At 43.5% G+C, this 13,960-nt stretch overlaps 1 protein-coding gene across 4 annotated transcripts in view; it reads left to right on the top strand.

Moving 5' to 3' along the window:
• FARP1 (FERM, ARH/RhoGEF and pleckstrin domain protein 1) overlaps positions 1–13,960 on the top strand; it is a 319,687-nt gene that overhangs the window by 227,378 nt on the left and 78,349 nt on the right. For all 4 annotated transcript variants that reach the window (XM_064362215.1, XM_021667903.2, XM_021667905.2 and 1 more), the window contains exons 4-6: positions 335–377; positions 3,322–3,400; positions 12,580–12,677. In XM_064362215.1, the coding sequence (XP_064218285.1) occupies positions 335–377; positions 3,322–3,400; positions 12,580–12,677 (220 nt within the window). The remainder of the gene's footprint in view (positions 1–334; positions 378–3,321; positions 3,401–12,579; positions 12,678–13,960) is intronic.

Raw genomic sequence — 13,960 nt, 5'->3', positions numbered from 1 at the left:
ATATTGCTTTACTGCCCAGGCTAGAATGCAGTCTAAAAATGGGAATTGAAAACCTCTTTTATGCCAATAATTGTGCTTAACAATCTTAGTTAACCATGTGTATCTGAGTCTAGGAGAGATTTTAATTTTCAAGCTCAGGGATAAATTAGCAAATTAGGATCTGTTCCATAAAAGTGGTAGACAAGGTAAGATACGACATTCTGGAGAAAAAAGGAACAGACGTTCTCATATCCTCAAAAATATTTTGGTTTGAAACAGCTTTAAACAAAATCTCAAAACAGTTGCATCTTTCATTGAGAACTTAGGTCTCAATCTGTTCTTTTCTCCCTTTTAGGTGTGGCTGGATCTCCTAAAACCCATTGTGAAACAGATTAGAAGTAAGTATATGCCACACATTTCATAGCGATGTGAAATCTGAATCCAGACGGCTTCATGTCTAGACATCTCTTGCCCTGTGGCATGAAGCACTAGAAACACAAATTCTTCTACCCCATAATTGCTTTTCATCATCCACTAATCCATGGACTATTAAAATGTGTGTCTTCTGCAGTTTTAAAGTACCATTTGATTAACAACTGAAGCCTGCTGTTATCTTAAACCCCAGAATAATTGAGCTTGTCTTGTCTATGCCATTGTTCCTTTCTGTCACTTTCGAAGGGTAGAGGTGGAGCCATTTATTCATAAAACTGTTTTTAGGTTTTTGATCCTTTTCAAAGCCTGTGAAATCAGATTGCGAGTATTGTTTGGGGAAAACGGTGGTCAAAAGTGTGTGGGCAAGTGTGTGTGTGTGCATGTGTGTATATGTGTGTGTGTGTGCATGTGTGTGTGTGTGCGTGTGTATATGTGTTTGTGTGCATGTGTGTGTGTGTATGTGTGTATGTGTTTCTGAGTAGCAAGTAGAACCCTGAAGGGAGCCTGACATATATGCATTTAGACTGTGTGTTGGAAAGCAAAGATTAAGGAACGTGTCGGGGAGGAACAAAGGGAATGCTTGCTTTTTGTCTCTCTTATTGTGTCTTCCCCTTTCTATGCTTTGAGTTAAAATTCAGCATCAAGCTCTGGTCTCAGTGTCATCCCAAATGGCCCTTCACAGTGGAGTCTGGACAAAACTCAGAATACTGTATCCTTTCGTTGAGCATGAAGCTTACAATGCCTGTGGGATTGTTTGTATGTTCGACTAAGAAACCCCACTGGGCCACTTACAGCAATTTATGGGGATGTAATAAACACGCAGCACAATGTCTGCGTGGCCCGTGCGCAATTGAAATTGATGTTGATCATCTACTATTTAAATGAAGCAGTTATTTATGCTGACAATGAAGTGGCCATCATTAATGTTTGCTGGGTGTCGTGAGCATGGCTGGCAGGCAATGACTAATGTTGGGGGCGAAGGTAGCATCGAGTCTAGAAGACTGACGTTTGTCCCCTGCACAAAGGGAACTGCTAGTAGTGGGCAGGTATATCTTTGGCGCAGACCTGAAGACAGAGTTGTCTGTGGTCGGGACAGGACTGGAGCATTAGTGCAGTTTGTCTCCTCCATGTGCTGTGGCAGGCCACGTGTGACAAAGCTGTCACTTGGCATTGAGTACTTGCATCTTCCTGGTTTCGAGTTTCCTAAGGATCTGAGTAGCCTCTCCATGAAACTTGCGGAGAGTAAGTGCGCAGCCTTCTCATCTTCCTCGTTTGGCTGCTGTTATTTTGTGCTCCAGAATTAACGTGCAGGAGTTTGTTAATTTTCATGCCTTGTTTTTTTCTCCTGGTTTTGTACATACTGTCAACATCTTTATGTCATTTTTGCTTTTTTCTAAACTTGAATATGTGATCACAGATGTAATTACTATTTGTATATGATCATGAAAAGTAAAACAGACATTTTTCTGCTTTTGTAACACTGCTGTTAAAATTTGGATTTCATTGTACCTTATGTTTCATAGAGCATAAATGTATTGCTGTCATTCCAAATGGCAGACCTTTTAAGATGGCTTACATTGTAGCTTACACACCAAAACAAAAAACCCCAACCCAAATCACAGATGATGAGGATGATGATTATTATTTTTGAGATGGAGTCTTGCTCTGTCACCTAGAGTGGAGTACAGTGGTACCATCTCATCTCACTGCAATCACCACTTCTCAAGTTCAAGCGATTCTCGTGCCTCAGCCTCCTGAGTGGCTGGGGTTACAGGTGCCCATCACCATGCCTGGCTGATTTTTGTATTTTTAGTAGTGACAGGGTTTTGCCATCTTGGCCAGGCTGGTCTCCAACTCGTGGCCTCAGGTGATCCGCCCACCTCAGCCTCCCAAATTGCTGGCATTACAGGTGTGAGCCACTGCGCCTGGCCACAGATTATTTTGTAATCTGTTTGTTCTGTTTTCTTTCTTTTTTTTTTTAAATTCTGGAAAGTTACTCATCTTATTCAATCTCTCCCTCCCTTCAGTCCCTATCTACTTCCTGATTGTGTCTTAACTCATTGGTAAGAGGGTTTGTAAGACAATTAGAAAGGCCTTAGCTGGGCTGGCTGAGACGAAGCTGGGCCATGTCTTACGTATGTTTCCTTTCTTCTTTTTTTTGAGACGGAGTCTTGCTTTGTCGCCGGGCTGCAGTACAGTGATACAGTCTCAGCTCACTGCAACCTCCACCTCCTGAGCTCAAGCGATTCTCCTGCCTCAGCCTCCCAAGTAGCTGGGAATACAGGCACGCACCACTGTGCCTCGCTAATTTTTTTGTACTATTAGTAGAGACAGGGTTTCACCATGTTGCCCAGGCGGGTCTTGAACTCCTGACCTCAGGTGATCCACCTGCCTCGGCCTCCCAAAGTGCTGGGATTACAGGTGTGAGCCACCGCGCCCGGCCTTGTATATATTTTCTCCTCAGAGCTCAGAAGCACACCTAGATCCTGGAAACATATTTGATGACCACCTTAGCAACTGTACCTTATAAATACTTACATTTAATGAATTGGATAACTGATGGACATTTTCATTATTGGGGTAAACGTAGCCAATGAGACACATTTTTGAAGACAAATGACTTTATTTTTAAAAACCTGGGTATAATTTAAGTCTCCAGAGAAAAAATTTACTATCTCATTGTAGTACTTTTGTCATAGGATTTTTTAAAAGCAAATCTCTTTTCCCTCAATATGGAAGTGTGAATTAGTAGCTGAACTTGGCCAGTTTTTGAGTGAGTTGGAGATTGGCAGATATGCTTTTGGGAGCTTGGAATGAGATGCATTATTTGTATTTGTGAAGTCTTTTTCTTTAATGGCATTTGAAACACAAATCAATAAATGCTTTACTTCTTTTTTTCTTCTTCTTTAGGGCCAAAGCATGTTGTTGTTAAGTTTGTGGTGAAATTCTTTCCGCCTGACCACACACAACTCCAAGAAGAACTCACAAGGTTAGTGGTTTAGAAACTGTGTACTTTTTGCTACAGGGTACAGAGGAGAGGAGAAAATGAATGTGCTCAGCTGATGACACCAACACGTTCATCATGTTTACCTGACCAGCATCTGTTCCGTACTGAACAGTCTAACCTTCCTCTCTCCCAGCCCTGCTCTCAGTAATGGAGGGAAGGACTGTTTTCCCAAAAGCCTGGTTTCTTTAAGGTTGTGATATGAAGCGAATCCTCGGCTTATCCCTTGTGAACATCATATTTCCCATCTTATATGTCACATCATGGACCGTTTTGAATGTGAATCTCTTCTGTGAAACCAACATGTCAACTCAGAGTCTATCTTTGCTGCTGCCGTGGGTGGTGGATTTGGCAGGCACCGAGGTCAGTTCTTTTGAAAGTGTGGTCAAGTGGCAGAAGTGTGACTGTTGAATCAGACCTGGCTTCCACCATCATCCTGCCACTTGCTGTGACAGGCCAGCTACTTTTTAACCTTTGTGTTGCCATTAATTCCCCTCTTACAACGAGGACTGTAATGCTCACTTGGCCAGAGTGGCTCTGAGGATAAGCAGTATTATACTAGAGTAGCTGGGTTCCAGTAGGGACATTGCAAATGGTAACTGTCATCACCATCATTGTCATCATCACCGTCACCATCATCACATCTTAACTTCTACTACACATTTTATATATTTTTTTTCTTTTTTATGCAACAGAGTCTCTCTCTGTCATCCAGGTTGGAGTGCAGTGACGCAATCTCGGCTCACTGCAACCTCCACCTCCCAGGTTCAAGCGATTCTCCTGCCTCAGTCTCCTGAGTAGCTGGGATTACAAGGGTGCACAATCACGCCTGGCTAATTTTGTATTTTTAGTAGAGATAGAGTTTCACCATGTTGCCCAGACTGGTGTCAAACTCCCGACCTCAAGTGATCCACCCACCTCAGCCTCCCAAAGTGCTGGGGTTATGTGCAGGACCTACTGTGCCCAGCCTCATTTTATAATTTGAGGCAAGACTGATAGTGTTCCAGAAGAGGGCAGAGCTGGCAGGAATGTGTGCAGATAAAATGATTGCCTCTCAAGAGCACCCTTCCGCGGACACTAATCTGACCAGCCTAATTCTTATCACACATGGTTTTCAAGCATTGACTGTTTAAGACTGAGACCATCACATTCTTCCTCATTCTTCTTAGTACAGAGCACAGTATCTTAGGTCATCATTGATTGTCATTTATCAAAGGGATGAAGATATTGATTTAGTCCGCAATGTTTATTAAGTGTGCCCTGTGTGCAAGCATTGTTCTAGGCACTGGGAATGCAGTGATGAAAAGACAGAATACTCTCATGGAAACAGACAAAGCAATTAAATAAACAAGATAATATCAGGTAACAGCAAGAACTCTTAAGGTAATTGAAGTAGGAGGATGTGATAGAGGTGCCAGGGTGATGACTTCAGGTTGGTGGGTCTGGGATGCCTCTCAAGGAAGTGAGAAGAACCGTCAATCATTTACTGAGAAAGAGCTTTCCAGAGAGATGGTGCAGTCAGTACTCTACCCAAGGGGGAAATTGGCTCCATTCATTCAAATACATAAAGGAGGCCCAGTGTGGCAGCAGTGTTGGGAGCGGCGTGGTGAAGCGGGAGAGAGGCTTGGCACAGGTTGTGTTGAAAGATTGGCTGCCACGTGGATGGTGCGGGGAGAAGGAGAGTCTGGGCCATCCTGTGAGGAGGCGGCCACAGAAGTCCACACCATGATGGTGGCAAAGAAGCCACCAATAGGTAGCAGTGGAAATGGAGGCGAGTAGGTGTGTTTGGAACAGGTACTGGAAGAGGGTCTCTCTGTCTTGGTGATGGGGTGGAGGTGGACTCTGAGGGAAGGAGAGGGGGTGCTTAGATTTTTCACTTGAGCGACTGTGGGGAGATGGTGTTAGGGGTTACTAAAATGAGAGAAGGATGGAGGGGAGTGGAGGACTGCGGGGGTGAGTGGAGGACTGCGGGGGAGGAGTGAGAGTCAGGGTGGTTCTGGCCAGCTCATGTTTGAGATATCTGTTAGGCGTCCCATGACCACAGCAGCAGCAGGAAGGACGTCGGGTACAGGAATGTGCCATCCAGGGAGACGGTGACAAAGACTTCCCACTGCTTTGTGTGTTCTGAACAAGTTGCTGCTAATCGTCCACATCCATAGAATCCTCAAATCGTCAAAGAAGCCAAAGGCAACCAGGAATTGGCAGAAGCCAGCAGCCTTCTGGGAGCTACCTACAGAGGAGGGACAGCCCGAGCTGCTAAACCCAGCTGCCTGGCAGGAGAACCTTTTGCTGGGGCTGCTGGGTCTTGGTTTCTGGGACTGCTTTTCCTGCCGTTGGACCCTGCGTTGCCCTGAGCTCTGTATGCCGAAATAAATCTCAGGGCAAGTCCAGCTGCTGGAGGAATGTAGTTGTGTTTGGAATAAGTAGCGTCAGTAGCGTGCCTTTTCCTCATGTGAATCACCAGGCCTCTTTCTTGCTCAGGAAGTTGGAGGCACAAATCCTTTATTTCCCTGTTTGTTTGTTTTTTTTTCATTAAAAATTCTATTTTGCAAATAGTTTTGCATCTTTTCAGTTTTTGAGAATCATCATCTCTAGAGGTTTGCAGTTGTCTCCTATTCTGGCTCTTGCTCTAAAACTCCAGCTCGTTACCATCAAGCCACGTGTGCCCGGTACGTTGCCAGCCTCTCCGTCAGTGCCCATCAATTCCTGAAGTTACATGAGCTCAGCGGGACGGAGCAGGTTTTTGTCGTTTTTGTTTTCTGGCACCCAGTGTGAACTGACATTTAAGAAGTCTCTTCCAAGGAGATGATTCTTTTGGCTCGTTGTTGAATAAAACTGATCTGAAATTCCTACTGTATTTATCATCTCTCTGTTACTCCCCACTTGGTGCAAGGCATAGAGAACCTCACCGGGCCAATGTGTTAGGACTCTCATCTCAGATTCCTGTAGAAGCAAAAATGGGCTGACTATTGAGATTTCAGGTGCTTTTCTTTGGCAGATGGTGAATGAGGGGATGTTGGGAGAAACTCCATGGCAGCTGTCCTTTGTGGGGAGGGACGCTTAGACAGAAGTGGGACAGACAGAGAAACTGGCCTGTGGTTCAGAAGAGTGTAAGTGACTGTAGCTCCGTCGTGAATGCTTTGGGCTTCCAGGAATAGCTTTCAGTTTCCTGTTGATATAGATAGGAGATTAAATGGTACCCTGCTGTTAAACAAGAAGCTGGATTCCTTTCTATTTATTGAACTGCTCATTGAGTGCAACTCCAGCCTGTTGACAGCAACGCCCAAGCATCTAGAAGGAGGAGCATATTGACTCCTAGGTGCAGGCTGAAAACAGCAAGTGAGGCTCTTTGGAAAAGATGATCCTAGCTTTTCTGATTGCGTGGCTTGGAATCACTTTCCTTATACTGAGTCTAGCCACCTTGTGTTCTTCCCCTTCTCTCCCGGCATCCTGTCTTCAACTGGATCCAGCTTCTACTTTCCTGTGTTCTTATAGGCAAGGGGACCCTATCAGAACGTGCTGCTCTGCGCCCTGCACCACCTGCTGAGGTGTTCTCTTAGACTGCAGGGAAATTGTGAATTGCTTACATTTAATAAGAAAAGAGAGAAGAAGATGACCTTCCAGATGAAACAAATTATTCATATTGAAAACAAGGCATCAAATGGTTGCAATCTGTGACTCTTGCAGTCCCTAGAAGTGAAGTCACTCTATCTGCCCCTGCCACAGTCATTGCCGCTGTCCTCATGTCCACTCTTCTGCTAAGGAAACTTGATTCCATTTTGAGCACTTATTTTCATTGTGTTTACCAGTTTAATTTTATTTTGTGCCCACCAAGTAACACTTAGCCTTTGGCTCTGTGAGATGGATTGGAATTGCTTCAGTGGACAGAAGTAAAGGTGTTGCAGAATCTCTAAAGTTAGTATCACAGCCAGCATGCTCAGCTTACAGCTCAGGGCAGTCAAAAAGTGCATAGAGTTAGTTCCCAGGAAGTGACTTCTTGTGTTACAAGGGGCGTTGGAACAGGAAGAGTCCATGTAATAAGAGGATGCCACGTTCTTCCTTCAGCCTTCAAAATAGCCACGTGCCCTCCCAGTAAATGTGTGCACTTTCAGAACCTAGTGCCATCTTGCAGCCTATGTGAGATCGTCACCAAAAGTCCCCAGAGCCTGTCAGACTCTGCCTGTGCATCTGTCCCTGAAAACCTCTTTGTGAACACAGACCTCATGTTTGAAATGATAAATGGTAAAATACTCAGAATGTAATTTTAAAACAGGTAAAATAGGCTGGGCGCAGTGGCTTACGTCTATACTCCCAGCACTTTGGGAGGCCGAGGCAGGCAGATCACGAGGTCAGGAGTTGGAGACCAACCTGGCCAACATGGTGAAACCCCATCTCTACTAAAAATACAAAAAGTTAGCTGGGTGTGGTGGCGGGCGCCTGTAATCCCAGCTACTCAGGAGGCTGAGGCAGGAGAATCGCTTGAACCTGGGAGGCAGAGATTGCGCCACTGCACTCCAGCCCGGGTGACAGTGCGAGACTCTGTCTTAAAAAACAAACAAACAAAATAGGTAAAATACTCAGAATGTGATTTTAAAACATGAAGCCCTCCTACTTAATTAAAAACCAATCACACAGATTAGAATTAAAATCTGTAGCTCTACAAAGTTTTGGGCTCAAAAGACAATAACTATAATCCACACAATGGTTTTTATTCCCTCCTCCCACGTGAGGTTTAGATTGTTTAATATTCTCTGCTTTTCTTCCCTTTGACTTTCCAGAGACACACACACACACACACACACACACACACACACACACACACACACACACGGGGCGGGGGGGGCGGGAGAGAGAGAAGGATGGAGCAAGAGACCCAGAATAAAATTAGAGAGGTCAGAGAAAGGCCCATTGGTAGGTAGTGGAGGCTGTAGGGTGCTTTTTGATGGTTATACAATTGCTGCTTGGTTTTTTAGTTCTTAATAATAAAACTTCCTAAATGACCTAAAGGGGATTAGTTATTCTTTTATTTAAAAAAACCTGCTAACTTTCATTGAATATTTTTTGTCTAGTAGTGTTTTTCACGTGTCTTATTTAATTCTTATGGAAACCTCTGTGACTGATACTGTTAGAGGCCCTTTTGAAAATCAAAAGTAACGTTCCATTATTATAATAGTAAATATACATTGTAGGAAGTTAGAATACACAAATGATTAAGACTAAGAAAGTAAAACCATTGCATTCCCATTGCCCATCACATTAGTAAGATACCCTTTCTGAAATTTTCTATGCATACATATGTACTTTTCATGTCATCTAATACATTGGCCATATTTGCATTTCCCTATTTACCCCCTAACTGTCCTTTATATCTGCTTCTTCTAAAATAAGATTAGCTGGGTGCAATGGCTCATGCCTGTAATCCCAGCACTTTGGAAGGTTGAGGCAGGAGGATCTCTTGAGCCTAGCAGTTTGAGACCAGCCTGGGCAACACAGGAAGACCTTTCTCCACAAAAGACTTTAAACAGTTAGCTGGGCATAGTGGTGTATACCTGTAGTCATAGCTCCTCAGGAGGCTGAGGCAGGAGGATTGCTTCAGCCCCCAGAGGTTGAGGCCGCAGTGAGCAGTGAGTGCACTGCTGATGTCTTCAATAAGATGATAGCATCTCGTTGAAGAAATTGGACCAGCTATACCTTCTGAATTTGTCTGCTAGCTTTCTTGTGGTGCTGTTTAATTTGTTCCTCTATCCTTTGTGTTTTTCCAAAACTGGATGTCATAGTCTGTTTTATGCTGCTATAAAGGAACACCTGAGGCTGGGTAATTTATAAAGAAAAAAGGTTTATTTCGCTCATGATTCTGGATGGCTAAAAAGTTCAAGATTGGGGATTGACATGTGGCGAGGGCCTCAGGCTGCTTCCACTTATGATAGAAGGCAAAGGAGACCAGCATGCGCAGAGATCACGTGGTGGGAGAGGAGGTGGGGGGAGCGGGGAGGTGCTAGGCTTTTTGTAACACAACCAGCTGTCATAGGAAGTAAGAACGTGAGAACTCACTCACCCCCAAGGGAGGGCGTTACTCTATTCTTCAGGGATCTACCCCATGACCCAAATACCTTTCATTAGGCCCCACCTCCAACCATGAGGATGTGATTTCAACATGAGGTTTGGAGAGGACAAACGTTCAGACCACAGCTGTGGAAATTCATTTAGGGCTTGACTGACACGGTTAAACATTTGGGCTGGAGTCTTTCGTAAGTGATGTCATATGCTTCATGTTTCAGTAATGATTCGAGATTGTTCATTGCATTCAGGTGGTGACATTTCTGATCATTCCATTGCCAGGTAAAGTTGTGTTACTTTGGCCCTATATGAATGTCCAATCTCCCACATTTTTTTCACTCATCGACAATCCTTCCTGGAGTCAATAATTTCTTCAGCATTTGTGGAATGGAGATTTTCTAATTCTGTTATGCTTGCTATGTTACAAAATGGCACTTAGAATTTTTTTGCCAAATACTTGAGGCAAAGTTTTACTTTATGGGAGATAAACCTGTAAAATCTTTCCTCAACTACTTGGCTGTCCTGAAACACCCTTTCCTCTGGCCAGGCAGGTTTCTAGCTCAATTATTTGCCTTATTATTTAAATAAGGAGATGCTTTGATCCGCCTGGAATGTACCATACCTCCAAGGCCCTGTCTCTCTGTCCTTCTGTAATAGTGGGGTGCAGGGGTTCAGGGTACCCTCAGCTCCCCTGAGAGAACATTTCTCCAGGTTCTTGGTCTCCTGCCCTCTCAAGGATGAGAGAGGGGACCACGGCACAGTGCACAGTAAATGCCGGATTCAAGTGTTTGTAGAAAGCAATTTATTCAGAGAGAGAGAAACAGGAGAAGGAGAGAGAAAGAAACAGCTAACTCTCACACTGAGTGAGAAAATCCAGAAAGATGGAATCCAGGAGAGGAAAGCAGCTTCCACAAGAGTGTTAGGGAATAGACAGAGATGGAGTTTAGGAGAAGACAGGCTTCCATGAGTGTGGAAGGGGGACTCCAGTGGGGAAATCCAGGAGAGAGAAAAACAGCTCCCACAAAGGGAGTGTTCGTGGAAGGGGATCCAAACATGGAGTCCGAAGGGGTGTGGAAGAAGGGGACTTTTAACCTGGGAGGAAGCCCCACCTTCTCTAAGACCCCTGGCCAATGAAAGGAGTTCCTTAGAACTTCCGCTGGAGTGATTGACTCTTAGTTTCTTCCCGTGCCCGTGAAATTCAAACATAAAACCGTTAAATCTCCCGGATGGAGAGAGATGGGAGGGGAGCATGGCGCTAGGAAGTTCTTGCCCTTAAAACTACGCCACCTTGTGGACCCTGAAAGAGAACATATTCCCTCACTTCCAGCAGGTAATTTTTTTTTGTTGTTTTTTGTTTTGAGATGGAGTTTCACTCTTGTAACCTAGGCTGGAGTGCAGTGGCGCAATCTGCTCACTGCAATCCCCGTCTCTCTGGTTCAAGTGATTCTCTGGCCTCAGTCTCCCAAGTAGCTGGGATTACAGGGCCTTGCCACCACGCCTAGCTAATTTTTCTATTTTTAGTAGAGATGGGGTTTCGCCATACTGCCCAGGCTGGTCTTGAACTCCTGGCCTCAGGTGATCAGCCTGCCTTGGCCTCCCAAGGTGCTGGGATTACAGGCGTGAGCCACAGTGCACAGCCCCAACAGGGAATTGTATGAGGGACAGAATCTGTTTGCAAACGCTACTACTGAGAGGACACTGTTCTCAGGCAGCAGGCAAAACTAGTAACTACCCTTCTAAAAATCTATGAGTTTCTATCATTATTTTCGCATCTGTTTTCACATTGTGCAGGTTTGGTTTGTTTTTGTCTTGTGGGGGGCGTTTATCCATCACCTTAAGTATTTATCTTTTGTGGAATAAACAGTCCAGTTGTACTCTTTTCATTATTTTTAAATATACAATGAATTATTATTGGCTGTCATGACCCTGTTATGCTATTAAATATTAGATCTTATTTCTCCTATCTAACTAGTTTTTTCGTGCCTGTTAATGGCCCCATTCCCTCCCGCCTACCACCTTTTCCAGCCTCCAGTAACATCATTCTGCTCTCTCTCCCTGTGAGTTCAATTGTTTTAATTTTTGGCTCCCACAATTAAGTGAGAACATGTAAAGTTGTTTTTCTATGCCTTGGCTTACTCCACTCAACATAATGGCCTCCAGTTCCAATCATGCTGATGCAAATGACAAGATCTCCTTTTTTATGGCGAAACAGGAATCCACTGTGTATACATACCCCATTTTCTTTGTCCATTTATCTTTTGATGGACAGGTAGAAGATGGTTGTACTAATTTACATTCCTACCAACAGTATATGAGGGTTTTCTCTCTACCGATAGTGTATGAGGTTTTCTCCACATATGAGGCTGTCAGCATTTGTTATTGCCTGTCTTTTGGATATAAGCCATTTTAAGTGGGATGAGATGATATCTCATTGTAGTTTTGATTTGCATTTCTCTGAAGATCAGTGATGTTGAGCACCTTTTCTTATGCCTGTTTGCTGTTGCATAGTTTTTAATGTCTTTGATTTACAAATATCTTTTTTTGTTACACCAAAAATGTTGACATGCATAATACCACAATGTAAAGAAAAGAATTTAAAAATAAGTTAAATGGATTTTTACAGATCTGGTAACTGGGACTTATGGAAGTAGCTAAGTGGCAATTATGCCACAAAAAAAGACACCCTTCTTGCTTTTCTCATTTCATTGGCAAATGTCTAACTCAGCATAATTAACTGCTTTTACTGTCTGAGCCATAGAACAATTTTAGAGTATGGATGACTGATTCTGTGAAAAAAAAAGTAAATATTTCTATACCCTACAAAAATATACAGGGTGTTAGATTATAGTCCCACATTTTTATGGCTCTCTCTCCCCGTATAAAATGAAACGTATTATTCATACTGTGAAAAGATGGTAGCATACATCTCTTTGTATTTTGGGAGGAGGTATTTACACTGCAGTGAATGGCAGCTGGAATCCACTCCAGCCCATGCAGACTTCCTGGTTGGGGGCTGTATCCCTCTCCGTGGCTTCTCACAGTGAGGCCAGGTTGCCAGCAACCTGCTGCCCTCTTTGCCTGACACCCAGCTCTGTTGATCTTCGCAGGTACCTGTTCGCACTGCAGGTGAAGCAAGACCTGGCTCAAGGCAGGTTGACGTGTAATGACACCAGCGCAGCGCTCTTGATTTCACACATTGTGCAATGTAAGTTCTGTTGGTTTCCTTTGAAAATCATGTTGGAAATAACACAGTGATGTGATTACTGGGGAGAAACATCACATCCCCCAAAAAAGACAGTGTCCTTGTCTTTTTTTGCTGTTTTCATGAAGGCCTATGGGTGGAAGAGAAAAACAATACTCCTGATGTCATTTAATATGCATATCCCCGAATATGAACCCCTGTATTTTCTGTTCAGGCATTTGTTTTGCTTCAAGGATTAGTACACAATTGATACTTCAGTTGTCTCAAAGGATAAGCTTGGATGTGTGGTTACGAGTTCCACTTGTTCTGTCCTGTTCTTAGATTTAAACTATATCATTGAATATGGCGTGTTAGCCTTGATACGCCATTTCACTTCTCTCTAGAGTGTTTGCTCTCCAGAGTTCAGTAAACCAAGACACATGAAGCTGGATTAGTGATGCTTGACCCTAGATATTTTAATTTGCCTCAATATAAATAGAGGATAAATTAGACTGTGCTCATCTCAAGGCCGTCTGGCAACCCACCTGGGTGTTTGTTTCCCCCTCTTGACCAAGGCAGAAATTATTGAAATAAAATATGCACATTATGCTTCAGAAAGGTAATTGTGGGTATAGCACTCAGTGTATAAGTGCTACTGTAGAGGAAAGTTGAGCTAGCATATCACCTCCACATTTCCATTGTAGATGAAGCGGTCTCATACAGTCAGCCCCTCCCATCCTGATAAATGCCTAGTTAACAAGATTTACGAAGGTTTATAGGAAGTGTCACTTTTAGTACTCAAAAAATTGCTCTGGTCTATTACAGTAAGGTTTCAGTAGATGATGTGCGTCTTCTTGTTTTTTGAATATGAGCACTTAATAGATGTTTTCTTACCAATTTGAAAAAATGACATGGGCAAGAAGAAACAAACAAAAAGGTATCTTTATTAAGGCTATGTGCCAGCATTATATATATTATCTCATTTAATTCTCCTACAGCCCCCTGAGATCAAGTCTGTTGTTATCCTTATTTTACAGGGGCGGGACCCTAAGCACAGAGCACTGTGTGATTTTTGCCTTTCCTGCATTTGGTCTCCCCTCTTCATAAAATGATAGTGGAGAGGGAGAGGAGGCTTTGAGTCAGGCAGACTCGGTTTCTGTTCGTCGGATGATGACCCTGACAGGTTACTAACCCCCCAGCCTCCATTTCTTCCGGAACATGAGAATAATAGAATCCTTTTCATAAGGCTGTAAAAATTAAACGATAGCGTATACAGTTGTCTCTTAGTGTCCATGAGGTATTGGCTG

The sequence above is a fragment of the Aotus nancymaae genome, unplaced genomic scaffold (genome assembly GCF_030222135.1).
Source record: "Aotus nancymaae isolate 86718 unplaced genomic scaffold, 86718_ANA_hifiasm-v0.15.2.pri h1tg000048l, whole genome shotgun sequence".
In the NCBI taxonomy this organism is placed as follows: Eukaryota; Metazoa; Chordata; class Mammalia; order Primates; family Aotidae; genus Aotus; species Aotus nancymaae.
This window is presented reverse-complemented; position numbering and strand designations above follow the sequence as displayed.